We start from the raw sequence: 25,316 nt of genomic DNA on the forward strand, positions 1-25,316 counted from the left end.
GTTTATAATGTGTCCAGTGTCTAAGTCAGCCTCTTGAATTGTGACATTCCATATGATGTAGTCTACGTCTCAAATGTATATCCTCCCCCCCTTTTATCTGTAACATTAACTCTTATTCCAGAGTCCCAAATAAAGATTGTGTTTCTTTGTTCAGCCACTTGTTTTGTGATAGTTCATTACACTGGTTTTATCAATCATTTGCCTGAAAACAATTGTTTGAATGGTTCAGCGTCCCCCTGCAAGGGTGTGAGGACAAGTCAAATATCAAATATTGTAAACAAACTTTCCACTTCAGATAAAATCCCTGCTCAACACTGTAACAAAAATTACAGCAGGACATTTAAAAAATAAAATCAGTTCCTCATTTAATCTGAAGGTTCAGTGGATGCAGCGATGCACATTCGGTGAAAATGGAATAGAAGAGAATATATTCCTTGTCCACCATGAGTTTCAGTCCGTGTATCTGCACGACTCTTCAGATTAGTACAAAAGAATAGCGTGGGAAAATATCTGCACAACGCTGACAATGCACAGAAAGTTTATAGTAGATACATAATACACTGACGAGGTTTGATGACTGAAACTTGGTCTTTTTGCTTTCGCTTCAATTGAACACTTTGCACTATATCATCATCATGTGTAAGCAAGAAGTACATTTTTTTAGGACGTGTCTGTGCATGCTGTTAGCAGTGTTTTTCTATCGATTATTTTTCCTACACCAGAAATACACTAGACCCATGTACAGACAAAAAGAAAAGATTTTCCCTCACCCATGGCGGGAAAACAGCATACAATTTCTAATCCAGATAGCACTAACTCTACCAAAGTGTAAAGGTCATTTGGATCAGTCTGATTAGTAGAATACTGCATGAGGCCACACACTTGTCAGCTCCAGGCTGCACACTAGTTTGACAATGCAGATTAGCCTCTTGGTTTCCCAGCTCTGTGGGAAACTTCACTTGCCAAAGCTATGAACATAATGTGATTTGTTAAAAATCAAACAGCACTCTCAATCAAACATGTAACAACTTACCAAAGTCGCAAAACAATGTTTCATCCTCTTGCTTCTTCAAGATCACATACAACATTAAATTAAGACTTTGCTGCATTTAACTCTGAAGGCGTATTTTGTTGTTGCCTAAAATAGTCCTGTATTCACCAGTCCAACACTAACTGTAACCGCCACTCCTCATTATGGAGTGACATGTAAGAAAATGTCACACGGAGTCCATATGACCAAAATCCATCTGGAATATTAACCTCAGCATACACTTTCTGACATCCAGTGGATGGAGAAGCTGCTTCAGAAGGATCTCCATCAGTAATGAGGTGGATCTGTGTCGCAACTGCTGTTTTCTCTGCCAAGCTTCTACAGGATGAAGGGGAGTATGGAGGAGCGCAGGGTCGGATAATCTCTGAACTCCTTTAAGTAGCCGCGGTGTTTTCCTTTAGCCCAGACAGTCATCTGGATGAAGGCCACAAGAGTGAAGAAAGCCACAGGAACACACTGGGTCATCACTGTGAAGCCCATCCAGGAGCCCAGCTGTGAGCAAGACGATTGCGCGCACACACACACACACACACACACACACACACACACACACGCACACTGTAAGTAAAACTTTAGTTATATAGCACATTTTTAACATAGGTTACAAAGTGATTTACATCAACATCAAGCACAAACACTGAAGTGCAAACCACAGAAAAACATTCAATAAACGCAACACACATACAACCACAGAAAGCATGCAGCAACCAGGCACCAACCAGAGTACACCCTTGGAATTAGAGAAAAGCCAACTTAAAGAAGTGGGTTTTCAAATGTTGGTTTGAAACACTCAACAGACTCAGCTTTGCGGTGTGGCCAACAGGTTTTGCTCTGATGACCTAATTGGCCACTCGGTGGTGTAAAGGCTTAGTAGCTCAGAAATGTATGCAAGAGCTAAGTCATTTAGTGTCTTATAAGTGATTAGATGAATCTTTAAATCAATCGTGAACTTCACTGGCAGCCAACGCAGCAGGACTAAAATAGGAGTGATGTGTGATGTTCCGCAAGTCCTAGTTAATAGTCTGGCTGCTGCAATTTGTACAAGCTGAAGACATGCCAGGGTAGTTTGACTAAGGCAAGTGAAAAGGCCACCGCAGAAGTCGAGATGGGAAAAACTGAAGGCATGAATGATAGCCTACGTTCTAAATCCAATAATAATGGCCTAAATTTTTGTAATGTTGAAAAAAAACAGGATTGTATCAATTTGCTGACATGGTGTTTGAATTAAATTGAATTTGAAATATGACGCCAACATTCCCAGAGTTTGGTTTGACATACAGGGGCATAAGTGGGCATTGAGATTTATGGTACACAACCAGTAGATGGCAGCAATAGTGCATCTTATTGCAAGGATGAAATACAGGCTATGTGTACTATTGCTACAGGGTTGCGCGCGCACACACACACACACACACACACACACACACACCGTTGCCTTCAGTGTTGAAATGTGGAGCCCATATGAACATTGAAATTGAGGTTTAGCAAGTCTCCTTTTCATACTGGCCAGTGAAAGATCCTAATACAATTCCAAAATAAGTGATTCACCTCTTCCAAAGTTATAGTCTTTTCATATTTTTTGTGTGTTTTTCCAGACAGTGTTTCCTTTTTGGGATAGTAACAAAAAGAGATCATTTTATACTAAAAACACTGCTGAAGCCTCACATTAACTTCATATACATTTCAGAATACCTATTTGTATAGAATGAGGAGGATTTTCTCCCACATCACTTACAATGGAAGCACATTAATAATGAATCTCATAATGGCCAGTATTAACAAGAGGAATGATTATTATGATAATGAAAAGCCTGTTTCAGCGTTCATTTGAGCACCTGTAAACTAATACACAGACCATCAGTATAGCTGACTGTGAAGCTATGTCACCTTTATTTTCTTTCATAGGAACACCTATCTGCTTACCTCATATGTGTAGTTTGGACAAGAGACCAGCCAAAAAATCCATGTGAAGGGATTTCTCGTAGGGTAAGGAATCTTCTTGTTTTTTGAACCTGAGATGATGGTTAAACAAAAATAAAATATTGTATTGCCATGTACTCTTGGCTGCTGTTTAAATAAAATAGAATACCACTGATGTAGAAATGTTGGAAAAAACTCACCTGCTAGTTTGAGGTTACGAAGAGCAATATGGATGGAAAAATTCCCTATTTGACAGAACTGTGGGAATTTAGACAACCAAAGATGATCATCTTGGGATAGGGTTTAATATCTGAAAGATGCCTTTACTGAGCCACAAATATACAACTTAGACAGATCTCAAACTTACCAAGAAAATGTAAAGTCCTGTATTCACCTGCTGCTGCCCGTAATCTGTCAATGTGTCACAGAAAAATTTATTAAAATGCTAGTCAACTTCCACTGATGAGTTAAAGTGAGAATTGCAGTGGTCTGCACTTACAGGGTGTGGTGTAGAGAGGGTGGTTGATGTAGTACGCCATCCAAGCTGCAGAGCACCAGTAATAGCCACAGTTCTGGAATAGAAAGAGGGACTATAATAAATCAAACTGTCAAGATAGCGCCTCACATACAGAATAAGAACACAGCACAATAATTATACACTGTATATCACATTCAAAGGGCAATGCAGCTCACTCACCTTAAATATGTTTCTGAGAGGCATGGTCCCGTGGGAGATACGATGGACAAACAGTGTCTCCAGAATCCTCTTGATGTAGTGGAAGGAGTGGCACATGCAGGCCAAGCTGCAACAGGACACACACACACACACACACACGTTTAGGGGGTATCTGTGGAAAGCCTTGGATTGTGTGATACACAGCAGCAACATCCCCAAAGATCCCTGAAAACATAAGCTGACACTCACTGTACAACCCAGTGCTTGCTGGTGGTGAAGTCATATTTCGGAGAATATATGAAAGGAAGGCGGAAGTAGAACATCAAGTAGATGATCAGTGGGCCAGCGCACTCTGTCAGGAACACCTGAATTGAGCAAAGAAAAGAAAAGACAAAATTTAAATGCTTTAAATTGAGTTTTTCTTGATTTGCAGCCAGATGCATGAGAAGTGCAAAAAAAATGTGCAAAAACGCCAAAAAGCCCCACACAGCAGTCATTAATGAATCCATGAACAGCATTACAATTATCAGTGGATTTCTCTAATAGAAAACAGCCTAACCAGTGAAAAAATAGTTTCTCCCTGTCCCGTCAGCAGGGAGAACATGCAACTGACACCAGTATGGTTCTGGCTTCTCAAACAACCCACTTGTCAAAGCCAATCTTAAATCAAAAACAGTTCATCTACTTCTCCCATGCACTGACCTCCATTCAGTGTAACTATAGTAGTAGTCAACATGTGCCCATGGAGCAAATGAGACACTAAGACAGCTTGTAGTACCAGCTTTCCACAAACGATGTGATCAAGTGAAGCAGCACAGCTGACAGTGAAATCGATCCCTGAATCAGCACCTGGAGCAGAGCCCTGGCTCAGTATGCCTGACCAATAGCTACTGGTGATCTCTGCTGGCAGAAGCCTGAAGCCTGGCAGGGTGCTGGGGGTTGTGTCAGGGTTGGTAAAGACAGGGAATGCAGAGACTGGGTGGGCAAGGGTGCAAAGAGGCGCAGTGAAAGGCAAGTGAGAGGTCAGGGGGATAAACACCTTTGGGAGAAATGGGGCCGTGAGATTACATGTCCTAGGACAGAGGACAGGCGGTGTAGGAGGTGAGAGAAAAAACAAACCACAGCAAATCACCTCTATCTGTGGGTTGATATTTATATTCAAGAGTTATTGAGTGGGTGTTTGTTGACATTTAGAGTGCAATAATCTTAAAACATAATGCCAGAGGTTTTGTGTTTTTTAGCATATTAAGTACAAATCATGTACAATTTTCAGACTATTTTGCAAAGCAAGCCTCTTTTCCTAATAGTGACAGCAGATGAAAAACATTACATTCATGAGCTACAGCTGAATCATATCCAGAAGACAAGCAACATGTGAATTTAATTATGTCATGCATAAAAAATGCTGCTGTTCAGAGGGTCAGATCTTGCATACTGGAGTGTCCTTGAAATCAACAACAGGCAGAGTTTTTCAAAATATACTCGAAACTGATTTGCCACACTCAAAGCAGATTCTTATTACGGCTCACCAAAGGAATGTGGAAGGTGAGAATCAATCTAAAAAAATATCGTCTTGTATGATTTGGGATTTAGATTACAGAAATTCAAAGACTGCATGGCTAAAACATGCAACACCACTGTATGGTCCTAAATAGTGTGTGTCTGTGCACATGTGGACTCACGGTTCCCCATGTGAGCTGGGGTCCTAGGTCACTGAAGTAAAAGCTGGCTGTGGTTCCCACCGGAAGTGTCTGCAGAACTTCCTCATCCCTGAGACACTTGGCCTCTGAGAAACAAGACAGTCCACAATCACCAGCCGGGATTAGATCAGACAACATCACAAAACTTCATTACAACACCTGTGAATGAAGTGAGCTGGATAAATGCAGAATTTATTTTTAAAAAAGCAAACGCACTTGGATCCAAACGCAGGGACTGTCTGGCTGGGTACCACTTTGGATCTGTCAAAATGGAGAGGGATATTACTCTAGGCATGCTGGAGAGAATATTTATTAAAAATTAAGATTAGAATAAACAGAAATTTAGATGTTTTCGTACTTTTGTAAACTTACTCACATGATTTGTGAAACAAAGCTTTAATATCCAAAACAGTGGCAGTTGGCTCCACCTGAAACCAAAATGTAAAAAATCAACTTAAAATAGTTTTATTATGAGCAGCATTAGTGTTCAGACTTCCAATTTGACATTGACATGAGTGCTAAAAATACAAAAGCAAAGGTCATTTGTATTACTCTCTTTAAGTGCAGAAGTTTTCATTTCTGTTGGAATCTGTCACACTTGCATTTTGGCGTTTTCATCTGCAATGTGATCCCTCGCGCTTTCTGACACGACGCTGCACATTTATACAAGCTGCTAATCGTGTGTATCTGCCTGCCTGACTGTTGGCCCCATGCAGCACAGGCATGCACTGTATTCCTGTCAGATGAAGAGGGATTTCTCACCTTCTAACTGCGACCCTCTCTCAATAGAAACGTTAACTGATAATGGCTGTACTTGACCAGGCCGCCTGTGAAGTATATGATTATCTGTAAAATTACCCGTCTGCTCACAGTGACGACTCTCCAGTTCTTGAGCTAACACAAACATGTTTCCCCTGACCTCGCAGCAAAGTAATCGCACTAGTCTCTGCCTATGCTACTTTTTGAAGAGACACATATTTAATCGTGAAACTTTAAAAGCAATCCACTAGGAGGTGATAAACTGTAGTAATTGATCATAAAATCCATGGCATGCTACAAGTTCTCAAGCACTCTTTGTGTCTTCTGCATAGGACTTAAATGTCTGTGATCAGAATGCATCATGCACCAGTTAAAGCAAGTATTTCTGCAAGTATTCCTATTTCTTTCTGTGTTCTAAAAGAATTATGGTCAATATAAAACACGAGTGTGAACAGAAACCCTCCATTATCCAGACACTCACCTTGTCCAGCAGCAGCAGTTTCTCTTTAGTCTTTAAGTCGACGATCTCCACCTCAAAGTAAACAATCCTTTTGGCCTTTTTGGGAGGTTTTGGTTTTGGCCTCGCGGAAGACTTCTTCTCAGGTTCTGCTTCATTTACATTCTTTGCCTCTAAGGCGAGTACATCCATGATCCTGTTTGATCCAAAACCTCAGTAGCCTGGTGAAATAATCTGTGTATGTATGTCCACTGACGCTGGTTGTCCTCTACTAGTATGGAAAGCAACCCCCTGCTCACTCCCCACACAACTGTCAGGCCAACTCAAGTGTGTCGTCTTTGGTGTCTTTTGGACTCTCTGAATAGCCCTCCGCCTCCAGTGGAAGAGGGACGGAAATATGTGAGACCATAAACACTTTTTTCCCTCCCAGATGGAGCGCATGTATGTGAAAGAGTGGAGGCAAGCGAAGGAGGAAAGAAAGTGAGGAGAAGTGGAAGGAGAGCTGGCCTAAGCACATGAAGTGAGCCTGCTCTTCACCTGAATAGCAGCCTCTTCTTGATCCACAGCCCCCCTTCACGCAACCAAATGCACTGAAGACGAAACCTGAGATCCCCAAGACATAATCCACATCGCGCCATTTGCACGGCTAAATATAAGTTGCCTGATTTGCTCTGTGCCAGCTTGGTAACCTTGGGAAGCCACATACAGCGCGACCCACTGACAAATGTCAATGTGCTCTCCTTAGACCTATAAGACACATCTCGTGCACGCTCTGCTCCTAGCTTGGTTACACAGTGACGGGGCCCCATTAAAAGTCTGATCCATGCATGAAAGACCTCCACATGCCAACACACACCCCTCCCCCAGACCACCTGTGGGACTGGTATTCTTTCTCCGAATGACCTCCAGAACAAATCCAATGTTTATTTCAGGGCCTGTGTGGTTCAAGGTTTGCATGCTGAATGACCATTGTTTCTAAAATACCCCAAGGAGGTTTTTGGTGGGAGGAGGGTAAATAAAATGCTGACTGGGAGAAGATCAAAGATGCCTTTCGTCGCACAGGGTCAACTGATCATTCCACATAGCCAACTGCATATCTATATTCTAAGGTCTATTTATAACCGGTAGGAGCAGACCAAGCCAGCAGCAGCAAGCAGCAGTATCACTGTTTGCATTCCAAGATCATTTGTGAAACCAGAAAAATCCCTGTGCTAAACCTAATCCATTTTAAACTCTGATGACCAGAAAGACAACAATGAAGAGAAATAATCTCAAATATATGCTGAACTGGACAAACTTCTTTTTCAAAGGTGGTAACAGTTTGATCTGACACAAGAGGAATGGGACTCCAGGGGTTCACTTATCCTCAGAGTGTCGTGGTTAGAGGAACAGTCATTTATGCTGTTTGTAGATACAGTGTCACATTCACAAGTTATTTGAGTTGTCTGAAGCTTCTTCAAAATACCTTGTTCCTAATTTAATTGAAGATTTGACATTAAAAGAAGAGATAAATGTAATCTAAGAAACTTTAGATAGTGATGTTTGTAAATGTATTACTTACTATAATGATTCTAATCTCTTAATTTCATTTCAACTGAGCATTTGTTTTCCTTTCTGGGAACTGCAGATGGTGAACACAGCAACAGCAACACTTGAAACTGTGTCAGAAAGCTGTTGATTTGATTACATGCTAATTTTAGAATCTGCAAATTCTGATTAAAGAGACGATAACTGATCCTGCACCCTCTGCAGCACTTGTACACCTACTGAGTAAGGTAACAGGCTGGTTAAATCCAGACACCAAACACTCTGGACATAACTTATTTCAACTTGTCCCCTCTGGTAGGCGCTGCAGAGCACCAGTGAACAACTTCCCACAAACTAACACACCCACGAACAATTCATTTAGCCACCCAAGCAAGGTCTCAGAGCAATCCTGTGAAATCACCCTGCGATACCAAATCGCCCTCACTGCACTTACACACACAGTACACACACAGTACACACACACACACACACACACACACGTACACACACACACACATTCAGACATACACAATTTGAGATACTTGTACTGTACTTCACTCTTATCTTTTTATGCCACTTTATAGAACTTTATTGTTGTACTTTTTACACTACAATTCTTTGACAGCAACAAGTAGAGCTGAAACATTGAAAGACTGATTTACTGCTGTTCCTTTCATTATTTTAGGAATTTTAATTTATTTTTATTCATTTAGAATTTTGGGCTATTGGTTGGACTAAAATAAACACTGGTGTCACTTTGGGCTGTGGGACACATTTCTCAATATTTTCAGAATTTTTACAAATCAAACAATCAATTGATAAATGGAGAAAATAATCAGCAAATGGGGTCCTATTCGAAATAGTTCAAACTTAGCTCCACCTTAACTACAACAGTAAATCCTGTTTTTATAGTAATGCATGAGTAATAATAAATTAATTATATAATGTATACTAATAAAAGTCACAGGGAACTTTTTTCTGCATAATGAGTACTTTTACTTTGGATACTTTAAGGACATTTCGCTGATAATTGCAGCCTACAGTATGTAAAGTGAAGCCCCTGGCCGTAAGGGCAGTAAAAGCGTCACCGCTTGCGCATGCGTATATCGAAAAATGATAGCGGCTCAAGCGAAACCGGAAGTTGCCGGAGTGAATCATCTCGTCTCGGTAGTGATGACACACATCAGCAGCACCAGCTTCTTCCAGAAGTTTCCTCGCACGGTTTACAGCTCGGCGGCAACACACGGACGGTCCTTCGTGAACACGTTGTTTTAAGCAGCGTGGTTTAAATTAAGTGACATCTCTTCTCCTCGTGTCAGTGAAGAGCAGAAACTTGTCCACGGACTGTGGCAAGTGAGCTAACCTTGACAGTTAGCTAACGTTATCCAGCTATTGTCCGCAGCCGTGACATCTGCGGCGGCGGCGAAGCCCGTTAACTATTAGCCGTACACGGGACATGCTGTGTGTCCTGTTGGCACTGAACAGAAGCTGAAGCATCTACGCTGACAATGTCTTTATGAAGTGGAAGAAGACGTGACCGGTCATTGTAATGGGTAAAGATTACTACAAAGTGCTCGGAATAGCCAAAGGTGCCTCCGAAGATGAGATAAAAAAGGCGTACAGAAAACAGGCCCTGCGCTATCATCCTGACAAAAACAAGTCTCCCGGAGCAGAAGATAAATTCAAGGAGATTGCTGAAGCCTACGATGTCCTGAGTGATGCCAAGAAGAAGGACATTTATGATCGCTTTGGAGAAGAAGGTAACTAAGCTCCTCTTCCCCGCAACCTGCATACGGTTTTGTAGTTTGTGCAACTACTTTTTCGTGCAACTTGTGATTCAGCAAACCCCACATTTCAAATTATGTTAAGATCTCATTGATGCATCGTCCTAATCGATCACTGCTGTTTCTGGCATCTTTCTACACAAGTAACCAGACAATGAAGAGGGGTGTGTGTGTGTGTGTGCACAATGGGTGCAGAACTTACTGGAAACCGCGAGTTCTTGCCTGCCCTCTCAGTCTGAAACTTGTGGCTTTAAAATACACATATTTGTGCCTTTAGCCTGCAATGTTCTTCATATGGTGCAAATACAGATATCTGACTTTTAGGCGTTAAAAAGACACATTTATGAACTGTAGCATTATGATCATTATTAGTCTTGGAGTTAATAAATACTTTCATCATCACATTATTCATTGGATTTTTGTGGAGATTGATAAATTTACTGGTAAAATTAACAAAGGTGAGCTTGTTAATGTTAAGTTCTGAAAGTTGGAAAAAGTCTGATAACATTATGTCAAAACAAACAACAAAATCTTTTGTTAAGGTTTTGTTGTTAGAGAACTGTGGAAGATCTATGTTGGTGATGGTTTCAAAGTTACCTCAAACACACTTATATTTATATTTTTATATATATATATATACATTCGTGGGTACTGACATGTCATAACCTACCTGCTTAGGTATCATTTAAGCTTGGCGTCCTTCTGTGCTTTATGTCTTCCTCCTCTTTAGGATTAAAGGGTTCAGCTGGTGGTGGAGGTGGCGGGCACAGCGGTTCAACATACAACTACACCTTCCACGGAGACCCTCACGCAATGTTCGCCGAGTTCTTCGGTGGCCGCAGCCCTTTCGATCATTTCTTCCCCCAGAACGGGGATGATATGGACATCAACGACCCCTTCGGAGCGTTTGGCATGGGGAGAATGGGCGGCATGGGTGGGTTTCACAGGTCCTTCAAATCCCACCGGGGAGGCCATCACAGAACACAGGAGAAAAAGAAGGACCCTGCCGTGGTGCACGAGCTGAAGGTGAGCCTCGAGGAGGTCTTCTCAGGCTGCACCAAAAAGATGAAGATTTCCCGCAAAAGGCTGAACCCGGACGGCTGCACCATGCGGAACGAGGACAAGATCTTAACAGTCGACATTAAGCGCGGCTGGAAGGAGGGGACCAAAATCACCTTTCCCAAGGAGGGAGATGAAACTCCCGCCAACATTCCTGCAGATGTGGTGTTTGTAGTTAAAGATAAACCCCACCCGGTGTTTAGAAGAGAGGGCTCAGATATAATTTATCCTGCAAAAATATCACTCAGAGATGTAAGTAAACACTGATGTCACAAAATATCACTCAGACACAAATTTTTCGACAAAATAAATGCGTGTTCCAGTAATAATTTAACTAAACATGCTGATTAACCGAATATTAGTGGCTGTATCTGTCTCATCACCTTGTTTTCCATCCTCTCCCTGTCTCTCTCCAGGCACTGTGTGGATGCACAGTCAGCGCCCCGACACTGGACGGCCGGACCATCACTGTGACCTCCAGAGATGTCGTCAAACCTGGAATGAAAAAGCGAATCGTTGGAGAAGGGCTCCCTCTCTCCAAGTGCCCTGAGAAGAGGGGGGACATGATCTTGGACTTCACAGTAAAATTTCCTGATAAACTGGGCCAAAGCACTCGAGATGCACTCAAACAGGTCCTTCCACTGTGACATGAAATACTCAAAGTTTTAGGTCGACATTTCCAGTGACGATTGAGGCTCAGGGCAGATTTGGTTCCAGCTGTGTTTAATTTGACTGTCTGAACACCAAATCCAGTATCTCACCCAGTATCTAGTCAGTTTGATGATTGTCTGAAGACTTGAAAACTGACAGAACAGCTGATTTTATATGTTTCGTTTGTGCGTTCAGCTGAGTAACAACGTTAAGGCCAAAATACACTGCTGCTGAACGGCGCTCGCAAAACAGCCGCCCCTATTATTTTCTATGTACAACCCCACACACCACGCTGGTCGACGCCATGCCCTGTGACACTTTACACTACAGCCCTATTTCCAGCCTCGCCGCCCCTACAGACCTTATGTACTTGTTGCTTGCTTTTCGCTGTAGTTTTAACAATTTCACTTGTGCCTGTATCTACAAGGCAAAAATCAATAACTTTCCCTCTCTCCCTGCTTTTACATCCCGGCTCCCGTGGCAGCTCGACCTCCTCACCTCTCGCTGTTGCTGTCTCTCTCTTGTGTGTGTAGAACAATGGTGTGTGTGGTCGGCGCGCTCCAGTTTAGCGCTTCCTATTGGTGCTAGAAGTGGCACTTCATGCACAACACATGTTTTGCACTTTAAGTAACAGCCTGCCACCATGTCAGCTTCAAGGAGTAAAAGTAGATAATAGAAAGTATATATATAATGATGCAAGGTTGAAGTGACAGCTTTTGGATTGGCTGCAGAGTGTTCTTGTTTAAATGTTTGTCGAATTGCACCACTTGAACATGTAATATAGTAAGTGAGGATTTGGTGTCACAGCAGCTGTTTTAAGGAGCGATTTAAGGTAGCATGCAGACAGCTAATTAACAATACCTCAGGTGCAGTGATACATGCTCGAACGTTACTATAACTACATTATTCAACAGGACATAGTTTGGGTTGTCGCTTTTACAAACACAAGTGGATCCTGAGAAATAGCAATGTACTGCTCTGATCCACCAACATTGACTTTATGAAGCTGGTCAGTTTCGATCAACGTAAAATACACTTTAAATAAAAAGAATTTTCTGTCAATTCAATGTTTCATCTACATAATCACAGTGGGCCACAATCTCTGGACGGACTAAAACTATATAATTAAAATGTGCTCAAGTCTAAAATTAGACTTACATGTGACGTGTATGGACGTCTACAAGAAGCAGGAAGAGATGTAATTCCAGGAAGTTCCCCGCAGTGAGGTAGCATTAAACAAATTTTAAATTCAGTTAAGAGAGAAATATCTACAGATATCTGAGTAGATGTATCGAAAGATAAATAAAATCCCAGGTGTTTTAAAATGGTACATTTTGCAAAATGTTCACTTTTACGACATCTTGTTTATCTGGAGCTTATTACTTATGTAAAATTTTTGTGGGAAGACTTTTCGTGCCAAATAAGAGTGTGTGTGTGTGTGTGTGTGTGTGTGTGTGTGTGTGTGACTGACAAACTACCAAAACCTTGAAGTTATTGTTGTATTGTAGTGCTTATATAATCTAAAGCTAATCTAAAGTTATTTATTCTATTTTTTGCCCAACATGGTATAAACCTGCTGCAGTCCGCACCTTAAAGGCCTGCAGAATATATTTGATTTATTATTGTCTTATAGCGCGTACCTGACAGCATTCACTCCAAGATGTACAATATCTGGAAATACATCTGGAATGTAGTTGCACAGTCCAGTACGCGAAAAAAATCCACTAGGAGCTATGTCACATTCAGCCCTGTGCACCTTTTGATTGTAGTGATGAAGGCAGTTAGTAAATCAGTTGGTTCACTTTCACATTTTAAGTATTTTTGGTGTCTGTGTGACTGTTACCTGCTGGAGTTTCACAAACGTGGTTTAATATGTATGTAGAGACATGTAGTCTCTGTGATGTGTAGCTTTTTTTGTTTAAAAAAAGGATATTTGCATTTTCCCCTTGCAAGCATTTTCCCTTCTTAAGGGAAAGAGCATTATATTTGTTTTTTCTTCTTTTTGATGTTTTGAAATTCCTCAGGTTGGGATTCAAGATATTTTGAATTGGTAATGTGAGGGGACATTTTAATAGAACTTTCATATGCTGTGATGATTTGCATTGACTGGCTAACAAATGTGGTCTACATGTTTTAGTTGTTACATAATTGTAATTAAAGTCCTTTTCCCAAACCCTTGATTCAAATATCTGAAACATGAAGGAGCATTCACTGTATTTATGATCTCTATTCTGCATAGTGGGCCTTAATTAATACACTGTTTGTCTTTATGGATCAGTAAACGTAAATCGTTAACACCCTCAATATGAAAGAGTTGGACAGAACTAAAACAATACAACTGAGCTGAGATTGAAAGCTAATTGTATTTTATGCAACATGAAAAAAGGTTTTAAATCATCAAAGTATTTTAAATCACATTTCTCAAGTGGCTACGCTGTTTCCTGATAACAGGGAGGTGACCTATGTATTTACTGAACTTATACAACGTGAACAAAGCTTTAAAAGATAATGATATTTGTCGGTTTCCAAATGATAACATAATTTAAACTTATGCTTAATTATGTTACATTGACACAAACAAGCTACGTACCTGTCATCGTGTTCAAAACAGTCATGTTCATGCACTACCCTCTAGTGGCCATAGTGAATAACAACATGCTTAATGCCGCCTTGTTTTATTTTGAAGGGTTTTACCGGAAGCATCACTGTTATTGTGTCTTTCTTGCCACTACTGCCATTGCAAGTCCTCACTGTGGCCGCTAGAGGGCTGAACAAGTCGTGATTGGAACTATACGAAGACTTTGTCAAAACTAAATACACGTATTAGAAGAGATAAATACAGCAAGTTATTAATAACAAACCTTGAATCGCTTTCAATGACAGTTGAGATGTGCAAGTATCCACTGAATCCCTTCTACAGTACTGTGTACATTTACTAGCTTGACTGTCAAGTCCGTCACCATAGCACAGTAACACTTCCGGTTATAACCCTTTAAAAATAACGTTCTTTTCAGTGGACAGGCGTTATCCACCGAGACTACCAGAGATGGTTGTATACTCAAAACTCTAAACGTACGTATTACAAACATCACCTCTTTGTCTCTTAAGGCAGACAAAGTTGCATGCTCACACTTTGTGGACATGTTTAGACATGGCCCTTAACCTTAGTCGTATTCTCCAGTTTATGCCTCTAATATTATGATATTACTTGAACTTTGACACAACACTAGGCTAACTTAAAGCTCCCCTAAATGAATAAAAAAGTAACGTAAAATAGCACGCTCACGCTCATGACTCACACCCTCTTTATTCTCTCGCTGAAGCACGAAGTACAGACTTTACAGCAATTGTTCCACTGGGAAGTTGAGATTTACGAGGAAACCTGAAGGCGTCAGTGTTCCACCCCTGCTGGGCTGGCAAAGAGCTAAATCTACAGCAGCATACCGACACACAGATACTGTACTAACCCCAATCTGCCCCGGCCAAGTAAACCTGTCAGGAGTAGACGAGCAAAAGCTAATTGGACTTTCTCTGCAGGCGTAACGTTATTTTTTGAGAACTCACAGCAGCACCGTTAGCAGGCTAAGCTAGCAGGGCTAACAACAGTTAACGTTAGTTAGCTAAAACTCCTGCTCCGGTAAGAATGACTGGCCTGCCATGTTTACTCACGCCTGGTCACATTTAGCGATCATTTATCAAGCTAGCTAACTAACCACGCTGTTAACGTACTACTGAGAGGCATTATCAGTCAGTGATTTAACTAGCATCCGTTTTCAGTAGCTACGTGCTAAGCTGCTTGCTACCTAAGAGTTGTCAGTGTTTGTGTTGTTAGAATTGAAAGAGATGTGGAAAATGTGCCTCCCAGCTAGCAACTAACATTAGCGCTGATGTCCTGACTGTCCAAGCTAATGCATAACGTTAGAGACACGACTAATTGAAACCTTTCTTTAATGTTACCAACATTAACGTTATACACTACTCTCAGGAAATGTTAGGGCAATGCTGGGATAACTGAGATGTCACTGCTTTGGTAACGTTAAATATATGAAAATGAAAGAGTTTCTGTCTCTGTTTTACAGCTGAAGACCACCCACTGCAGGGTGCTGGACTTGACACATCCGACTATGTAAGCTGCTCTGATGAGTGGATTTGTAAATCCGTACAGCGCCTGGTTAAGACAGCTCTCAAGCTGGTCTGGAGGACCGTACCTTTACTGTGACATATAAACATCTAACAGACCTTCAGGTGATTTGGCTGGACAGGTGTATGTTGGCCTGGATTGGAGCATAACTCCCCAGAGCAGCCTCCTCCCTTCCCCCTTCCATTGCTCTACCTGTAAAGACTACTATGCCTCTGGGGTTGGGAAGAAGGAAGAAGGCGTCCCCGTTGGTCGAGAATGAGGAAGCGGAGCCTATCCGCGCAGGTCTCAATGTGCCAGGTATGGATGGCCTAGATGGGGGTGTTGTCGGGCTGGGAGAAGGTGCCACCTCTGAAGGTCTGCCTCCTCCACCTAGCAGCATGCGACCTCGCCTCATCTTCCACACGCAGCTCGCTCACGGTAGCCCCACAGGCCGTATTGAGGGATTCAGTAATGTGCGTGAGCTCTATGCCAAGATTGGTGAGGCCTTTGGGATACCACCGTCTGAGGTGAGTCATTGTGATTCTGATAGTGATCGATGTGAGGAAAAAACAGGCATCTTACCTGATATTTCTCTCCACAGGTTATGTTTTGCACGCTGAACACTCACAAGGTGGACATGGATAAACTGTTGGGAGGTCAGATTGGGCTGGAGGACTTTATTTTTGCCCACATTAAAGGACAGCGCAAGGAAATAGAGGTGTACAAAGGGGAGGATGCACTAGGGTTGACCATCACTGATAATGGAGCTGGCTATGCTTTCATAAAGGTGAGAAATGTTAAAATGACCTAGAAAAATTATTTCTTTTGACAAGGATCCACAGGAGACTGCAGCACAGAATATGAAATGTGAATCAATTCCATGTGGTAGGGAGAGAGCAATGAGTTGAATTATTGGATTATTTACTGGAGTTTTGCTGTTTTCAGAGAATCCGCGAGGGAAGCGTCATCCACCAGATCCAGGTCATCAACGTGGGTGATATGATCGAGTCGATCAACGGCCATCGCCTGATTGGGTGTCGACACTATGAGGTGGCCAAGATGCTGAAGGAGCTGCCAAAAGGGAAGGAGTTCACCATCAAGCTGGTGGAACCTCTCAAGGCCTTTGGTAGGTGTGGTAGGAGGAGTCGTCTGAGAGACAGCCTTAATCGTGGGGCTCAGGAGGTAGAGCGGGTTGGCCGTTAATCGGAAGGTCGGTGGTTCAATCCCTGGCTCCCCCTGGTTGCGTGTCGAAGTGTCCTTGGGCAAGATACTGAACCCCGATTTGCCCCTGGCGGCTATTCTGCCAGTGTATGAATGAGTGTGAATGTTAGTTTCCGTTTGAGCACTTAGGCTCAGTGTATGAATGTGTATGACTGGTGAATGCAGATGTAGTGTAAAAGCGCTTTGAGTGGTCGAAAAGACAAGAAAGGCGCTATACAAGTACGGAGCATTTACATTTACATCGTGATATTTGTTACAGTCTCGGATGTTGTGTGGCAGCAAACTTATGTCAGAGCATCGTCTGCTCTCCCTGGACAATCACTCAGCACACGCTGACTTACTGGAATAGTCTTAACTGTCACTGATTGCAAATAATACTGTCACATGTGACTATGAAGTGTTATTTAAGACCTCATTGAGTTTCAGTTGCCATACTACATGATTTTTACATCTTATTTTGGTTCTTAGTACTGCTCCAAGAGTTATGGTTGATAATCTAAAATCTCATTGCATAAAATTAATAGACACGAGTCTGACTTAAAGTGCCCTTGCTTGCACATATTAAGCATAGTGTAGCATATTAAGCCATTTAGGTGCCCTCTGGGTTTTCAGTCATTTCCTTTGACATTGACTTGCCTAAAAGGAGGTATTGTGGGCTAAGAAGTGTGACAAGGCATGCTGTTCAGCACTGTAAAAGGTGGAGAATACCAGGAGGAAATCGGGAGGTATCTGTAGCCTTGTTTCTGTCAACCTTTTTTTTTTTAATGCACATTTTGTTGTATTGCATTAGAAAAGGTTGATGGAAACGGCAAAATTAGAAAAAACTTCCTTAATTTCGCAAAAAAAAGTTTTTGTGCTCGCTTGAGGTGATTTTTGCTTTTGTAAAAAAAAAAAGAGAACGCACTAAATGGGAGATGGAAACACTTGCTGAATAGGCTCTGACGTAGCAAACATGTAACTCACAACTGATCAGCTGTTTTCGCTGTTGGCGTCTGGCCGGATATTCTCATAACAGACGGAGACATGGCTGATAGCAAATTGCCTGCTTGAAACACATTCCTGAGAACCTCTCTCCATTTTTCTCAGATCTATTGGACTGGTTTTGTTTCTGGTTTGCAACCAATACTTCCTGTTTATTACACCCATGTGTAACGTCATCTACTGACGTAACTACGCTTCACCGTAGCCTCGTTTATTCGCTCCAAACCAGCTGTTTATATTGTGTGTTGTGTATATATTATGTATTTTTTTATTTTATTTTTGCGACAGTCCACTTAAAATTTGCATGACAATTAGATGTAAACATAGCTTGTGTTTAATTATTGTGTGTAGATATGATCAGCCAGCGTTCTGGAGGGTCCAGGTCAGCATCAGGGGTGCAGCTGGGGACTGGAAGAGGAACTCTGCGGCTGCGCTCTAAAGGTCCCGCGACTGTGGAGGAGCTGGTGAGTGTGTTTACAATCCCTGTGGACTAATAAAGGGTTGTTTAGAAAACATAATTGTGTATCATTGCCTGAGTCTGTGTGTTGGATTTTCTTCACTCCAGCCCTCTGCGTTTGAGGAAAAGGCCATTGAGAAGGTGGATGACCTTCTTGAGAGCTACATGGGCATCAGAGACAGCGAGCTGGGTATGTGTGCTGGTTGTTACAGCTGTCAGAATAAGTTTGTGTCACTTGCTTGTTTCGTGTTCACTAAATGTTCTCTGACCTCCCTCCGTGTCCTCAGCGGCAACTATGGTGGAGCTGGGAAAGGACAAAAAGAACCCGGATGAGTTTGCCGAGGCTTTAGACGAAACCCTGGGAGATTTCGCCTTCCCAGATGAGTTTGTTTTCGACGTCTGGGGTGCCATCGGCGACGCTAAGGTCGGGCGTGTGTAAGCGCAGAAACTAATGGAGCAGAAGAACCTGTGTGTGTGCGTGCCACCCACAACATTCAGCACTACTAGGAAACACAACACTACCGTCATGAGTTTTTTATTTTTTATTCCAGTGTATACTCCTACCATTTTTAATTTAAGAGTGCTCCCTTTTGGGAGACTCTGCCTAGACAAAGAGGATAATGCCAGTTAATGGGAGTAAAAGGTGACAGTGATGACTTCCCAAGTGCTTTTTTTTTTTTTTTTTGTCTTCCGGCTTTTTCCAGAAACTACAAGCACGAGTCACATGACCCTCGCATGTCATTGTTGTAGTTGCTGTCAGTGGAACAAGTACAGCACAAGTCTCTAATATGGGAGAAATGAAAGACAACAGCTAACACAAAGTAGATCTTTGATACTGAACAGAAAACAATGTGATTTATCCCCCACGTTGCACTGTGTTGCACTGCACTGTAAAGCAACAACAGAAGTGAACAGATATTGCACCGTGCCACACCTGGTGAGCGGCACAGTTATTGCACAGTACAAGGCCTCCCTGAGTTACAGTGTCGCCCTAAAACACTCGATGTTACTGTTACGGATCTGTTTTACAAGCATGTGCTGGTATATTTTTATCTTCATAATGAATTCTGCTGGGTATGTTCTTTTTTTTTGGGAGGGGTAAAAGAAAAATAATTGTAGTTACAAAAAGGGTCAAAGTAAAGTGTAGCTCACTAATGAAAAAGTCAGAGGTGTTTGTTTGCCGTTAACACACTCCGTGCTGTAATGAACTGCAACACATTCCAGTCTTACTTTCATACATTTGACAGTGTTACAGAAAATCAGTGTTACCGTGTTTAATTGAATAATTAATTGAAATGATAATGCGAAGTTGGTTTCCAGGTTTGTGGATTGTTTTACTTTTTTTTTTTTATAGCTAGTGTTTTTACATAAAGTGATGTGATGTCTATTTTATAACCATTTTTTGTGTGTGTGTGTGTGTGTGTGTGTGTAACAGATGAAGAATTTGAACCTGTGTTGCGACTACTTTATTGTTTTTGAAGAATTACAGAAGGCAGTATTAAAGAAGAGAGAGTGACGAGGTGGGGTAGTTGTGTTAAAAAAAAAAAAAAAAAAAAAAAGACAAAAGGAATCTGTTAAGAACAAAATGCCTTTTATTTCTTCTCATTTCATGCATTTTATACATTTTTCGTTAGAAGTATGCATTCTGGTGCATGGTGCTGAAAAATCAAGTATCCTGTCATTGGGAGCAGAATGATACCAAACGACTTCCACCATGTGTTGGAGTGACTTCTGTTCATAGAGAGGAGAAACAGGCAATGCTGCACCAACCACCAGGCCTAGGTGAACACGTGTCTTAAAACGTCTTAGTGTTAACCTTTTCCACTATATCTAAATGTATAAATCTATTTTGTAGTTTTGTTTCATTCTTCAGAGTTAATGAGCATATAAACGGGTTATGTAATGAAACTGATGCTAGAAGACTAACACTGAGAAGACCACATTTTGTCTGATGGCTTTGTATTACACTGTTGTCAATGTCCAATTATAATGCAATAATAACGTCGACATGGCAGTCCCCCCCCCCCCTTTCCCTTTGACCTTTCCTTAACACAACACAGTGCTTTGCATCACAAAATGTGTATTCGATCGGATTGTCCGACACTGTCTGCTGTTAAAATACAATACTGTGATCTGCAGGAGTGTTTTCCAACATTCGCAGAAACCACCCCTGGGCGGGCGTGTTTGTGTTTCTTCTCACTGTGTCCCCCTGAAATATACATGACATTTAACCGGTGAAGTCATTTTGGGTGTCAGCAGGCCTTCAGAGGTAACGTAATAAGATACACTTTGGTAAACTTGATAGTGCCGTCAAGCTCAGCAGGGTCACCTCCAGGCCTCACGTTTTAATCAAGGAAGATCTATCTCAGTGCACCCCTAAATACCTTTTTTTTTGCAGTCTGTTTAGATTATAAATGTTATAATAAAGTTTTATGCAGCTGTTTTGAGTTCTGTTTGCCTTGACATGTCCTGCTATCATACCTCCTGTATTTGATTTTCCTTTCATTCAAAAATAGACCAAAAACTGCCTGAGCACTTTGTTGCTTTTTCTATAAAGAAGAAAACATGCATTTCGACTCAGCTGGAGTCGTCCCTGTTACACAGAGCTCTGGGGTGGCTGTTAGATGAGGGGTGGCGACGTCCTTTATTTACTAGAAGTGACGTAAACCTGTTCTTCAAGTCACTGTTGATCTGTAACTCGCACATAAACTGGGTCCAGATTACTCTACGGACACTGCAGTCAGAGAGGAGCACTTTGGTGAACTTGCACTTTATGCAACAAACAACCACAGCTATAAAAGCAGCCCCCCGCCAACAGAAACCGGCCATGGCGCTGCGCCCACGTGCTTCCTCTCAACCTGGAAAACTTTCTTTTCTCCAGAGTCCCAAGGTGGCTTCGACTCTTCGACCCCGGGCTGTTTCTTCGCAGTCAGGCTCCATGTTGGAAGAGGAGCTGTCTTGTCCTGTCTGCTGCGAGATTTTCAAGGACCCCGTGGTGCTTAAGTGCAGCCACAGCTTCTGCCGAGTCTGTCTACAGCAGTTCTGGAACAAGAAGAAGGCCAGGCGCGAGTGTCCCATCTGCAGGAGAAAGTGCCCCCTGACGGAGCCCACAGTGAGCCTGGCGCTGAAGAACGTGGCTGACACCTTCCTGAGGGAGCAGGAGCGCAAGACGGCCACAGCTGGGACAGGGACAGAGGCTGGGGCCAACGGGGCAGGGGAGCAAGCAGGGACGGTGGAGGAGCACTGCATCACACACGGGGAAGTACTCAAGCTCTTCTGTCTGGATGACTTTGAAGTCCTCTGCTGTGTGTGTCACACCTCGAAGAAGCACCAGGGACACAGAGTGTGTCCCTTGGAAGAGGGAGCTCAGGACCTTAAGGTAAAGTCTTCTTGTTTAGCTGCAGTTTGTTAACAGATTACATTTGTTCAATCATTAGTGTAATTCACTTTTTTCACAGCCATGCAGTAAAACTCAGTGGATATCGCTGAGGTCCTTAGACACCAAATTTGATTGCAGGAATTTGCCCGACACTTTCTCCACTTTCACCCTTTAGGCAGAGATGAAGCAAGAGCTGATACCTCTGAAGAAAAACTTGCGTTGCCTGTATGAAGCCAAGCAGGAGTGTGATGACACAACCGTGCACATCAAGGTATCAATAAACACAGCGATCATGAAACACTAGGGGACCAGCATGACCGCTGTCTTCTCGAGCCAAACGCTGTTAGTGTGTAAACAAAGGTGTCAGAGAGGCCACCTAGTTTGCTTTTGGAGTTCAAGTTCTCAGATTGGGTCTTAATGTTTTTGGGAGAGAGCTACAGTCTTTGTAATTTAGGGTTTGCTTCAAAAATAAGAATGCAAAGTCTGTACACGTTTTAGAAAGGTTTTTTGTTTTGCTTAACCCAAAACAAGAGCGGCTTTATAATATATTTTAAAGGGATGCTAGACTGATATCAAGAAAGGTTATGCCTTTAGAGATACCAAATACAGAGAATGAGGAAACTGTAGGGCCAAAATAGGTTGTGATAAATCTGAGTAAAGGTAATTATACCTTACTGAATAATGTCAGTCCCAAAGTTGTACTGTGGCTAAACAGAGGCTGACAAAGATAAGTACACTACAACTCAGCATCTGTCACATTGTCGTACATTCACTGTATTTCCGCATTGATCCATGTGTGCTAGAACCAGATTCAGGCCACAGCAAAGCAGATCAAAGCGGAGTTTGAGCAGCTGCGAGAGTTTTTGCAGAAGGAGGAGACAGCTCGACTGGCTGCCCTGCAGCAGGAGGACCAGGAGAAGAAAGAGCTGGTGAAGAAGAAGTCAGAGAGCATCACCAGCTGTATCCTCACCTTCTCTCACGCTATCATTGCCATTGAGAATGAGATTGCTTCCAGTGATGCTCTCTTCCTTAAGGTAAGAGAGGTTTTTTTTTAAATAAATGTTTCTCTCTGAATTCCTTTGTCCGTGCAAACACTTTGCAATCCTCTCGTTTGATTTCAGAATTACACCAACACAAAGAAAAGGTAAGCACTTTCCTATCTTCTGCATCTGTTTAGACCAGATTCAGCTTGCTAATTGTTCAGAATTGGTTCATTCCTGTGTGTGACATTCTCCTCACAGAGTACAGATCCCACACAAGGATCCAGGAAAAGTGTCAGGTGCTCTTATAAATGTGGCCAAGCATGTCAGTTCCATCAAGTACCATGTATGGGAGAAGATGGTGGAGCTGGTTCAGTACAGTAAGTGCTCACTTGACTCTGTGTGAGACGTTTGGTAACTTGTAAATTTCAATTTTGTCAACCAAGTCACTATAGTTGTTTTGGAACAGGTATTAGTCAATTAGTAGTTTGAACCTGAGGAAGACCAGTGTGTGGTCAATATGTGCTGGCCTTGTTTTTGATCATGTAGGTGTGTCAGTGGAGGCTTTTCAAAATCACAGTCTGTTTGTTGTCTTTCTCTTTTAGCACCGATTACCCTGGACCCCAACACTGCCTACTCCTGGCTGTCCCTCTCCCCAGACCTGACCAGTGTCACCAACAGTGGATCCCTCCAGCAGCTCCCGGACAATCCTGAACGTTTCGGCCACTTTGTGTTCGTGCTGGGCTCAGAGGGCTTCACTTCGGGCTGCCATGCCTGGGAGGTGGAGGTGGGCGACAAGTTGGACTGGATGCTTGGGGTGGTCAAGGAGTCCATCGACAGAAAAGGCCGTATCTCGGGCTGTCCCGAGGGCGGTTTTTGGATGATCTCGCACTACGATGGCAAGTACTCGGCCATGACGAGGCCCAGCACCCCACTGCATCTGGAGGGAGAGCTGACCCGAGTCAGGGTGCAGCTGGACTTCGACTCCGGAGAGGTGATCTTCTCCAACCCTATTAGCATGACGCCCATCTACACTTTTACCGACTTCTTCACCCAGAAGATGTATCCCTTCTTCTGCCCTGGAGCCAACATAAATGGCAATAACCCCAACCCACTTAAGATCTGCCCCGCCAAGGTGGTTGTGTGGAACAGTGCGACATGGTGATTTGAGGATGCCTTACATAGGCCATTAAGCAAACTTAAGAAATTTAAGCAGACGATAGTTATAATCAGTGCATGCGTGTGTGTAAAATGACCACATTACAAGCAAAGTAATTATAACAGGTATTGGTTTATTTCACTTGGGTGTATTTGGGTGAATGACTGCTGCCGATTAAACACAAAGTGGTTGTTTAAAGCTACCAGGGGATGGTCTTGCCTTTATAATCCAGGAAAGCTCCATTCTGCTTCTCAGTCAGGGAAGAGATCACACTAAGCATCCCCTGCACGCTCTCCTGAGCATCAATGTCCCCCTGGTGGTCGGAAACACACAGTTAACATGAGGGCTCACACAGGACGGGAAATCTCTTTTTAGTTTGACAAAAGGCAGAAAAACTAATGTTTGTACCCACAGACCAGTTATAGACTCTACAGCTGCATTCATACCAAAAGCAAAGTAAGTGATTCAGACTCCCCCCTCCAAAAATATGACACAGAACTTTTCAGTGTCAGTGTAAACAGGAAAAAAAAAAAAAACATTCTCAATCTGCAATTTTCAGTCCTGACCTGGAGCCCTTTGAAATGTAATCAGTATCTGATTTATGGCAATATGACTTATGTGTTTATGAGGGACAGTAAAATGTTGCAAAACTATTTAAAATGACATGCCAATAAATACATTATATATATATATATATATATATACACATACATACATACACACACATTAAAAAGAATTTGCTGTGCAGGGTCAAAAGAATCTCCAGTTCACAAGGATCAATATTCTAATGCAGTTATCCCTCCTATGAAACACTGGGAGACACCAGCAGACTTCAACAAGTTCTAAGTGACCTTAAACCTTCATATACTTCTGCACAAGCGTCCCTCAAAGAAGGCAGGCATAAGCAAGTCTGAAAGATACATGCGATAGTTACAGTGGGGGAAATAAGTATTTGACCCCTTGCTGATTTTGCAGGTTTGCCCACTTACAAAGAATGCAACAATCTATAATTTTAATCATATGTACATTCTAACAGTGAAAGACAGAATCCCAAAGAAAATTCCAGAAAATCACATCATATGAATTTATAAAAATTGATAACCGTCTGATGAGGAAAAACAAGTATTTGACCCCCTGGACAAACAGCATGTTAATATTTTGTAGAAAAGCCATTATTGGCCAGCACAGATGTCAAACGGTTTTTATAGTTGGTGACAAGGTTTGTGCACATTTCGGCAGGGATGTTGGCCCACTCCTCCCTGCAGACAGCCTCCAAATCATTCAGGTTCCGAGGTTGTCGCCTGGCAACTCGAATTTTAAGCTCCCTCCAAAGATTGTCAATTGGATTCAGGTCTGGAGACTGGCTAGGCCACTCCAGAACCTTGATGTGCTTCTTCTTCAGCCACTCTTTTGTTGCTTTGGCGGTGTGCTTAGG

General features: G+C 42.3%; 4 protein-coding genes and 1 pseudogene across 4 annotated transcripts; 3 read left to right on the plus strand and 2 right to left on the minus strand.

Annotated features, from left to right (window-relative positions):
• Nucleotides 1–158: 158 nt before the first annotated feature.
• LOC123963982 (very-long-chain enoyl-CoA reductase-like) lies at nt 159–6,927 on the minus strand. Its single transcript, XM_046041125.1, has 11 exons — nt 6,588–6,927; nt 5,724–5,775; nt 5,564–5,608; nt 5,330–5,433; nt 3,897–4,012; nt 3,669–3,774; nt 3,471–3,543; nt 3,339–3,382; nt 3,172–3,229; nt 2,975–3,063; nt 159–1,543 (listed from the first exon to the last, which is right to left on the minus strand). Exons 1-11 carry the CDS (start codon nt 6,753–6,755, stop codon nt 1,370–1,372), a joined length of 1,029 nt encoding a protein of 342 aa, XP_045897081.1. The 5' UTR covers nt 6,756–6,927; the 3' UTR covers nt 159–1,369.
• A 2,337-nt stretch (nt 6,928–9,264) lies between these two features.
• Nucleotides 9,265–13,757, plus strand: dnajb1a (DnaJ heat shock protein family (Hsp40) member B1a). Its single transcript, XM_046041588.1, has 3 exons — nt 9,265–9,850; nt 10,605–11,185; nt 11,350–13,757. The coding sequence occupies exons 1-3, from the start codon at nt 9,640–9,642 to the stop codon at nt 11,578–11,580; spliced, it is 1,023 nt and encodes a 340-aa protein (XP_045897544.1). The 5' UTR covers nt 9,265–9,639; the 3' UTR covers nt 11,581–13,757.
• Nucleotides 13,758–14,958: 1,201 nt separating this feature from the next.
• Nucleotides 14,959–20,803, plus strand: gipc1 (GIPC PDZ domain containing family, member 1). Its single transcript, XM_046031430.1, has 7 exons — nt 14,959–15,221; nt 15,664–16,231; nt 16,306–16,491; nt 16,650–16,830; nt 18,258–18,370; nt 18,472–18,553; nt 18,651–20,803. Exons 2-7 carry the CDS (start codon nt 15,932–15,934, stop codon nt 18,800–18,802), a joined length of 1,014 nt encoding a protein of 337 aa, XP_045887386.1. The 5' UTR covers nt 14,959–15,221; nt 15,664–15,931; the 3' UTR covers nt 18,803–20,803.
• Nucleotides 20,804–20,935: 132 nt separating this feature from the next.
• trim35-12 (tripartite motif containing 35-12) lies at nt 20,936–24,083 on the plus strand. Its single transcript, XM_046031408.1, has 6 exons — nt 20,936–21,742; nt 21,918–22,013; nt 22,546–22,776; nt 22,864–22,886; nt 22,984–23,102; nt 23,328–24,083. Exons 1-6 carry the CDS (start codon nt 21,137–21,139, stop codon nt 23,885–23,887), a joined length of 1,635 nt encoding a protein of 544 aa, XP_045887364.1. The 5' UTR covers nt 20,936–21,136; the 3' UTR covers nt 23,888–24,083.
• Nucleotides 23,995–25,316, minus strand: part of LOC123958177 — a 3,521-nt pseudogene continuing 2,199 nt past the window's right edge.

The sequence above is a fragment of the Micropterus dolomieu genome, linkage group LG02 (genome assembly GCF_021292245.1).
Source record: "Micropterus dolomieu isolate WLL.071019.BEF.003 ecotype Adirondacks linkage group LG02, ASM2129224v1, whole genome shotgun sequence".
NCBI classification, from domain to species: Eukaryota; Metazoa; Chordata; class Actinopteri; order Centrarchiformes; family Centrarchidae; genus Micropterus; species Micropterus dolomieu.

What these genes read in the sequence shown, in the direction of transcription:
- dnajb1a (XM_046041588.1), top strand. Translation starts at nt 9,640, where the DNA reads ATGGGTAAAGATTACTACAAAGTGCTCGGAATAGCCAAAGGTGCCTCC. An exon ending in TGATCGCTTTGGAGAAGAAG is followed by an intron (nt 9,851 to 10,604) that starts GTAACTAAGCTC and finishes CCTCCTCTTTAG; the next exon opens with GATTAAAGGGTTCAGCTGGT. An exon ending in CAAAAATATCACTCAGAGAT is followed by an intron (nt 11,186 to 11,349) that starts GTAAGTAAACAC and finishes GTCTCTCTCCAG; the next exon opens with GCACTGTGTGGATGCACAGT.
- trim35-12 (XM_046031408.1), top strand. Translation starts at nt 21,137, where the DNA reads ATGCAACAAACAACCACAGCTATAAAAGCAGCCCCCCGCCAACAGAAA. An exon ending in ACACAACCGTGCACATCAAG is followed by an intron (nt 22,014 to 22,545) that starts GTATCAATAAAC and finishes CATGTGTGCTAG; the next exon opens with AACCAGATTCAGGCCACAGC. An exon ending in GGTGGAGCTGGTTCAGTACA is followed by an intron (nt 23,103 to 23,327) that starts GTAAGTGCTCAC and finishes TTTCTCTTTTAG; the next exon opens with CACCGATTACCCTGGACCCC.
- gipc1 (XM_046031430.1), top strand. Translation starts at nt 15,932, where the DNA reads ATGCCTCTGGGGTTGGGAAGAAGGAAGAAGGCGTCCCCGTTGGTCGAG. An exon ending in TTGGGATACCACCGTCTGAG is followed by an intron (nt 16,232 to 16,305) that starts GTGAGTCATTGT and finishes TTCTCTCCACAG; the next exon opens with GTTATGTTTTGCACGCTGAA. An exon ending in GGAACCTCTCAAGGCCTTTG is followed by an intron (nt 16,831 to 18,257) that starts GTAGGTGTGGTA and finishes TATTGTGTGTAG; the next exon opens with ATATGATCAGCCAGCGTTCT.
- LOC123963982 (XM_046041125.1), bottom strand. Translation starts at nt 6,755, where the DNA reads ATGGATGTACTCGCCTTAGAGGCAAAGAATGTAAATGAAGCAGAACCT. An exon ending in GTCCCTGCGTTTGGATCCAA is followed by an intron (nt 5,434 to 5,563) that starts GTGCGTTTGCTT and finishes CTTGTTTCTCAG; the next exon opens with AGGCCAAGTGTCTCAGGGAT. An exon ending in GTCCAAACTACACATATGAG is followed by an intron (nt 1,544 to 2,974) that starts GTAAGCAGATAG and finishes TCTTGCTCACAG; the next exon opens with CTGGGCTCCTGGATGGGCTT.